Source organism: Sinocyclocheilus grahami, unplaced genomic scaffold (assembly GCF_001515645.1).
Source record: "Sinocyclocheilus grahami isolate Dianchi unplaced genomic scaffold, SAMN03320097.WGS_v1.1 scaffold1240.1, whole genome shotgun sequence".
NCBI classification, from domain to species: domain Eukaryota; kingdom Metazoa; phylum Chordata; class Actinopteri; order Cypriniformes; family Cyprinidae; genus Sinocyclocheilus; species Sinocyclocheilus grahami.
In genome coordinates this window covers 166700-175405 of record NW_015506419.1, presented here as the reverse complement: position 1 = coordinate 175405, position 8706 = coordinate 166700, and the positions used below count along the sequence as shown (strand labels likewise).

Here is an 8706-nt window from a genome sequence, read left to right as displayed (position 1 = left end):
AAAATTATATCAAACTTAATGGGGCAATATATGCAATTGTCCTATAAAATACTGTAAAGATGATGTTTTGTGAAAAAAACTCCCAGTGAAAATGTGTATTTAGGAAGGTAATACATGTACTTTCAAAGTAAAATATTGTTAAATAGATTTTTGTATGTAAACGAAAGCTATGAGTTCTTTTAATTTAGTTAAAAACAGTACAAGTATGTTCAGAAATACAGCAGACAGCCTACATTATTGAGCATTATGTGACCCTAGACCACAGTCACAAGGTGGTTTTCATTTTACATCATCTGCAAGCTGAATAAATAAGCTTTCCATTGATGTATGGTTTGTTAGGATGGGAGAATATTTGGCCGAGATACAACTATTTGAAAATCTGGAATCTGAGGCTGCAAAAACATCTAAGTATTGAGAAAATCGCCTTTAAAGGTGTCCAAATAAAGTTTTGATATATTTACGGTAGAAAATTTACAAAACATCTTCATGGAACATGATCTTTACATAATATCCTAATGATTTTTGGCCTAAAAGAAAAATCGATCATTTTAACCCATACAATGTATTGTTGGCTATTGCTACAAACATACCTGTGTGACTTATGACTGCTTTTGTGGTCCAGGGTCACATATACAAAATTATATGAATAATATTGTGATGTAAAAGAATTGTTTTCTATCAGAATATATTTTAAAATGTAATTTATTCCTGTGATGGCAAAGATGATTTTTCTGCAAATATGCAGCCACCGAAATGCCTCCCATAATCCCCGAAACACTGTCAACATCATTTTTATGGGGAAATTCGAACAACCACACCTGCTATTTAACTATTTTTCTGATTACAGTGTAAGCAAAGGAACACCATGTTGCCAGCAAAGCCCAAAAGACACTTGGGATCATGAGTCAGCCCACAGCAGAACCCAGTCATAAACCACTAAGTCATCTCCTCCAGCATCACAGCCACAGCCGACTGTGTTTATCTGAAGTCAGTTGAGTGGCTAATGTGGGAGGGTAGTTGTTTAAAACTCAGATTTTTTTGTTTAGCCACTGCAGATGAAATCTTTTTGCTTCCAGTGCTCTGTCTACAGGTCTCTGGCATTTTGCTTGCTTATGTTTAGATAAGAGCTACATGCTACATTCCTACAGTGTTGGTACAGTGTTACACTTTCTGTACATTTTAATGATTAAATCCTTGTTGGGTGTTCTCAGAGAATTAAAAAACAGGACTGGAAATGCATATATCCATATTCACAAATGATTTATGATTTGCCAAGGGTTCAGTTCAGTTTAGTCTTGCAGTTCATTTTGTATATAATATTTCAGATTGAGTAATATCAGAAAATTGGGTTTAAACAGAATAATAAGCATTTCCAAGCCTGTAAGCTGTCCTGGACAAATGAAGGTCATTGAGGTATTGATTTGCATATGTACACAAGAAGATAAACAGTTTGGCCTTCAACAGAGCAAATCGAACATCGGATAGATGCTTACAAACACCCTGTGGAAAAATATTAATATTGATTATAAATAAATGTTAATATATATATATATATATATATATATTTATATTTATAAAAATATGTCAATTGTAATATATTCCTGGCAAAGCTGAATTTTGAGCAGCCATTACTCCAGTCTTCAGTGTCACATGATCCTTCAGAAATTACTTTTCAAAATACTTTTGTGGAAATTGTGATACTGTTTTTAGGATTACTTGTTGAATAGAAAATTTGAAAGAGCAGCATTAAGTTAAATAGAACTTTTGTAACATTATAAATGTGTTACTGGCAGTTTTGATCAATTTTTTTGCATCCATGCTGAACAAAAGTGTTTTTTAAAAAAACTTGTAGTGACCGCCTAATTTTAAACAATGTATATTATAATATTTTAAAAATAATTTTAATAATAGACTTCTTACTAATATTTATACAAATAATTATAATATATTGTATTCAACGAAATGTTTATCTAATTTATCTCTTCTGTCTCTTTCCATTATTATACATATTTTTTTCTGGGTGACTATATAAGCAAAAGTAGTAAAACGCACATATACAATGTCTGTACATATATAAACATTCCACGTATTTAAAATAAAATTGACAACTGCATCATAAATGATGCAGGCCTAATACATTTCACCAGCTTTTTTTTCACATGCCTAGAGCAAATAAGTATGAAATCTTGCTTAGACACCGACTGTCTTTCAGAGGGACCTGGAGAATGAAGTCTTGATGGGGGTTTGGAATATCTTTGCTGTTTGCACATACCTTGAATTCTTCAGGTGTTGTCAGCATGGCCCTTGCGGTAATTATCACCCCGTGGAAGCCTGGCTCACTTCCCTATCTGCTATTTAGGACGTCTTCCTTTGAAGGAAATACCTTTTTTTGGACAGAAAGACCATGCATTGTTACCTCTAGGTTGCACACGTTCAGCTTTTGTTGTAAGGATTTCCATATGTTGTTGCTGCAAAGATTTTGTTTGACACAAACAGGACACAGCAACGATATCTTTCCAGTGTCACCATTGGCAAATGCGATCACATTCTGAGTTCGGTGACATCTGCAGTGCAGGGCTGGGAGCTTCACAGGTCTTATTTATGCAACTATCCATCTTCGCTCAAGGCTGAGGGCCAGAGGAGTAATGTTGGCCTAGCAGACATCCCACAGTCCAAAATGTGTGATGTAATTTACCCAATGTTCACACGCATACACAAACACAAACGCACACTAGAGAAAAGTCTCAATTGCTGCCAATTATTCATAGCACTCTCACACATTATAGTGATGCTCAAAGGTAACAGAAGCAAAGCTCAATACAGCAATGCAATGTGAGCTATTACTGAGCCGTCACGTATTCAGCTCCATTTCCTAGCTAGAAACTCATTTCGTATAGATATATAACGCAAACTAGATGCATGTACACAAAATAGCACGAGAACCAAATCATCAGGGAGTGATTCAGTTCAATAAATCATTGCATGGACCTTTTGTAATTCCGTCTCTCGTACTCCCGCCTGTCTGCAGCAGGTTGGTGGAGTATGGGAACGCAGTCCATTCCTCTCCCTCCCCCCCATTGTAACCAGCTCAGTCTCCAGCGCTGTGGATGGTGAAGGTGGGGGATTGTGTGCAGATGTGCTTGGAGAGTGGCCAGGCGCTTTGCCCTGAGAGAACATGTGGTCTGGGACTGTTTATGCTGGCACTGTCTCAAATCAACCCCCACACAACATGTTAGGCCTCACAGGACACCACACACACACACACACACACAGATCTCTTTCCCCCGCTGCTGCTCAGGAGCCCTTCTGCTAACTGCGACATCAATCTTCGTGTCAATTGTTGAACGTGAGGTGCATCCATTCACCAAAATAAAGCAAATATATTTTAAGTAAAAACTTAATTTAGTTAAAGTTGGCATGAAATGAAAATTAACCTTATTTTCTAAATGTATATTATACATCTTACTGTGAACGATTCAACCGTGTCTGTTTTCTTGAGGTTGTAAGTTTTATGCAATATATCATAACTGGATCTTCTCTCTGGTGACATATGCAGGACTTCTCCAATCAAATCATTTAGTCCACTTAAACCCCGCTCCACATTTTATAATCCAATCAACAACTGAAGGATTGAACCAAGTCCCCGCCCTACATTTTTTTCTTTTTCAATAATCTGTTACTCTCCGATGTACGTCACAATATGGAAAGATCTGTTGCTACTTCTGTTTCAGTGTGACTTTAAAGGCATAGTTTGTGGAAAAATGCCAATTCTGCCATCATTTACTCAAACAAAAAACCCTTTGATTTACTTTATTCTGTGGAACGCAAAGGGAGAAGTTTAGCAGAATGTTCATGCTGCTCTTTTCCGTTCTATGAAATTGGATGGTGACTATGGTTTGTGAAGTACCAAAATGGAAAAAAAGCACAATAAAATTTGTCATGTGCTGTATTTTACAATCTTACATTTAGGTTTGACATTTTTATGCAGAACAGTCAAATTTATTCAAGATTATCTTCTCGATTGTTGCATTTTATTCTTAAATCTCATTCACAAATGCATATTACATTTAAATACGTCACATCACAATGTGTTTAGCATCAAGTGATGATGAATGAGAATGAGAGAATGAGAGTTTTATTTGATTGGTTGTACTGTGACTTGACCACAATATGCCACATTTTAATATGTGCATATTCAAATTGCACAAATAAGATTTCAGACAATGGAGAGAAAGGTTTTCTGTGAATAATGACTTTAATTTCGTTCTGTTCCTTGCTAAGTCTATTATTTGACTTGACAAGAATATGAAGATGTATTATGGTATTTTGGGGATTTTTCTTTGGATTTTTGTCACTTTTGTTGCTTGGCAGCCCCTGGTTACCATTCACATTCATTATATGGATGCATAGTGAACATCCTGCATAAAGGAATCATTCGCCCCAAAATTTGAATTAGCTGAAAATGTACTCATCCTCAGGCCATTCAAGATGTAGATGAGTTTGTTTCTTCATCAGAACAGATTTGGGGAAATGTAGCATTACATCACTTGCTCACCAATGAACCCTCTGCAGTGAATGGGTGCCGTCAGAATAATTGTTCAAACAACTGATAAAAACATCCAAAAGACTCCAGTCCTTCAATCTTGTAAAAAGCTGCATGTTTGTAAGAAAAAAATCCATCATTAAGGTGTTTCACATCTTGGATGGTCGGAGGGTGAGTACATTTTCAGCAAATTTTTATTTCTGAGTGAACTATTCTTTTGAAATCTTGTGTGTGTGTGTGTGAGTGAGAAAATTGAGTTAGGGTTCAGCCTTATTTTTGTGTGTGAACTATTTCCGTTTAATGAAACTCCTGGATGGGACCAGATGTTTTGATGCAGGATGGCATAATAACTCACAGATTCATATAGTGGCTCAAGATGACAAATCTAATGGCTCACTTGAAACTGGAAAAAAAGCACTTGCTTTACCCAAAATTGGTGGCCAAATCTTGCACTGGGTGCGTTTCAGAGACAGTTGAATGCACAGATTTTCACAGATGCCTAGGGGGAGGAGGTCATTAAGCATGCATGGTTGTCATGCTGTGTCAGAGGAAGAGCTTGCTGGATTTATACCCTAATGTACAATGAGCTTTATCACCACCCCCAAGCCTTTCTCCCAGTGAGGCATGGGAAATGAGGTTAGATACATGTTGAGGCACGTGGACGGCCAGACATCCCTGCTACACTACTCCCAGATGCTCCACATAGCCGGAATGCTGTTCTCCTTCCACAACATCTGCCGGTTGCACATCTTCCCAAAAGACTCCACAGGAATGAATGTCCCCACATCACAGACTGAGTCTCTTGTTTTGACCTCTCTATGGATTGCAGATGTCATTCAGATGAAGAATTTATTTTCCTTCAGTAGGATTTTTAAAGGGTTTGGCTTCACCAATGTTAAAAAGACACCAAAGTTATTTACCAAGATTAAAAACGGTCATTTAAAAGAACGAAATTAAAGTACACCGTGCACCAAATAAACAAAAAAAAAAAATAAACATGGCGAATTTAGCAGTGATTAAGTACGTTCATTAAACACTGACTCGTATGTGTTACGTGACATCGTTTGATCTATTAGATCATTTCAACGGTCCTTCTTTAAAGAGAAGTCTATGAATCACTGCACTTATATTAGGCTTGGGTGGGAGCTGTAAAATCTCCAAGAACTGTGTGGTATCTTGGTCACTATATAACTGTGGGATTTATTAGAGAGGGTGGAGGACAAAAACCCTGAAATGAGAAAATGTGCACTGGCTGGAGAAAAAAGTGCAAATAGACAGGTGTCTAGTGCCACCCAGAGGACACCCATTCTTTGATTGACTAAATTAGGTATTTCATGTATTAACTTGTTTTGGGCTGTCGGGAGCAGTCTTATTGTAGTAGTATTTGTACATTTATATTATATATTATTTTATAGTATTTATTATTATTTTGAATTTTTATAATTTCAGTTTTTAACCTAAATTTAAATTAAGTTGTAACATTTTGTTTGTGTATTGGTCATATTTTTATTGATTTATATGTAGTTCCATTTTATTTAGTTGACCTACTTTAACTTAAACTTCTTCTATTCCAGTTAATTACTAATATAATTATTTTAATTTCCATTAATGAGTTTGTAAAGAGTTTTTTTTTATATTTATTTTTTCCTTTTTCAGCATATCATTTTAATTAATGAAAACTATTTGTAATAGATTCAGTTTTGGTTAACAATAACAACATTTGTTGTGAGGAGCATGGGAAAAGTTTGAGGGAAAAATGCTTTCAAAAATATATATTTAAATTTTATTATAATTATTATTACATTGAAATTATTTAATAATTATTTTTAAATGATATATATTTAATTAATTGTCTTAAATGATTGCATTGTTTTGAAAAAAATATTTATTTACTTTTAATTAAGTCATTTTAATTAGGCTAATTAAGTAATTTATTTATTACCTATCTATAAGTGCCTGAATGCTTTAGTAATGTTGAAATTTTGTAGAGCCCAGACAATTTCTGAAACTGTAAAGGAATAATTAATTTAGATAATAACATTAAAAAATAAATAATTAAATGAGCCTTTAATAAGACTAAATGTGATTGTGTTGTGGCATTATAAAATATCTCAGTTAGGCTCAATCCGCGCATGGACTCATCCACGAGGTCTCTCTGTTTCCTCTCTGTCCATATCAGGTAAGACACCTGGTTATCAAAACCATAGGCTTAGCAGATGTTGCAGTTTCCACTAGTTAGATGTTCCATCACGGGCGTCTACCATGAAGAAATGATCTCTTTTTAATCACTCTCTTCGTGGTTGGTGCTCCAAGTGCAAATGCATAAAAGAATACAATATATATAAAATGGTACATTCAGAGATGTAAAATCTGAGCTGTCTCTCAGGATTGTTTAGAACAAAAGTTCATGACACTTTCCTGCTGTTAGTGGGGTGGATTTTCCAAGCTTCAGATAATTCCACACTGTCTAGAGATGTGTTTATCTGTTCCTTGGACTGTGACAATAAACTTCCTCCAGCATAAAAGACATGTGGATTTAAGACAGCAAGAAGGCACAAAAAGAAACTCCCCACTTATTAGTGCTACTGATTTTACAAATGCTAATTTTCTTAGAATGAGAATTTTTTTCAACCATTAAGTTTTTACTTTATCTATGGTATAACGACCAAGAAAATGAGAACCAACTCCGCTCATGCAATAACCTTTATTGCCCACTAGATGGACCCATATGTCACTTTAAGATAAGAGACAAAAGAACTCATACCTAAACATGAACAAAGGAAGAAACGCTAACCCAATAGCTAATAGCTAACCCTAATTATTACACAGCTACTCTTTGTATTAATGAATACATTTCAATTTATTACATTTCAATTTAGTGTGCTTTAATAATTTTACAATTTTAAATGTAAATAAAGCAAAACAGCAACAGGGGAATCCTAGCCACCTAAACTTCCTTCAGAACTGTCCATGACCAATAATAATAATAATAATAATAATAATTACATATTTTGCATTATTATTATTTAAGTCGTTTTTTGTTATTATTCATTCGTAATGTTATCATATTAGAAGCAAAATGTACAATATAAAGTAATAAGCCTGCACAAGACCTGAATTTTAAAACTTCATTATTTAGTAGCAACAGCTATCTAGCCAAAAGCAATTCCTCATAAAGCTAGTCAACTAATACTAATTAATTAGGCCTACTTTGAGTCATAATTATAGAGCCAAGATGGCTGCGTGGCCGGATCAGTTTCCACCGACTGAGGGGGAAAACAAATGGTCAGCCGTAAGCTGAGCCGCGCATGCGCAGGAGCCCAGTGCCGCGTAGGGCTTTCAGTTTTTTTGGACTCCTGCCATGGTGGATGACGTCATGCAGCAGTCCAGTAGAGGCTCCACTTCCCCCCCCCCTCACTCAAATTGTAGCCACCAGCATCAGAAGCGGTGGGGCACAGAAGAGAGGAGCCTTTTTTATTTTTATTTTTGCAGCGAGGCACGCCAACGGACGATCTTGCGTTTGTATCATCCTGATTTTGCAAAAAGGAATAATTGTATCACAGAGAAGACCGCTTTGATTTGAAGGATTCTTAAAAAAAAAAAAAAAAAAAAGACACCACATACCTCTGTTTGCATGCTGTTATTCAGTAAGCAACATAACGTTACATGACCGTGCCATTGTACAACACCTCGCCTTTTTATGCATAGATTTTAATGACATTCTCTGCTGTGCATATTGTCTGCTCAGCTACGTTTGCTAGCGTGTCGGAGGGCGCAAGAAACAACAGACCACGGCGGACAATCGTGAGGTTTGGATGAAGAGTTTGAATCCAGCCTTACGTGAACAATTGTGATATTTCCATAGGCAATGCCATCTTGCAACGCAAACATGCTGGCTGTTGGATTGCTTTACCTGGGATTAGTTTGTGCAATAGAGATTGTAGATCCCACCAGAGCCATTGAAGGTGAGTAACCACGATTAAACGTGTTATTTTGTCCATGCATGCATTTAGGAGACAGTCTGTAAAGTTTTCAGACATGGCCTGGTGATAGTGACCAGGCAACGTGTGGGCTGCTGCTTTCGACACCCACCACCCATCACACCAGCAGTGTGATCATTTCAGGCTTGCAGGATTGATTTTGAATAAGTAAATATGCCGAGG

At 36.1% G+C, this 8706-nt stretch overlaps 1 protein-coding gene across 1 annotated transcript in view; it reads left to right on the top strand.

Moving 5' to 3' along the window:
- The first annotated feature begins 8432 nt into the window (after positions 1-8432).
- Positions 8433-8706, top strand: part of LOC107568402 (low-density lipoprotein receptor-related protein 1-like) — a 131244-nt gene continuing 130970 nt past the window's right edge. The window contains exon 1 of the mRNA XM_016254375.1: positions 8433-8508. Within this exon, the coding sequence (XP_016109861.1) occupies positions 8433-8508 (76 nt within the window). The remainder of the gene's footprint in view (positions 8509-8706) is intronic.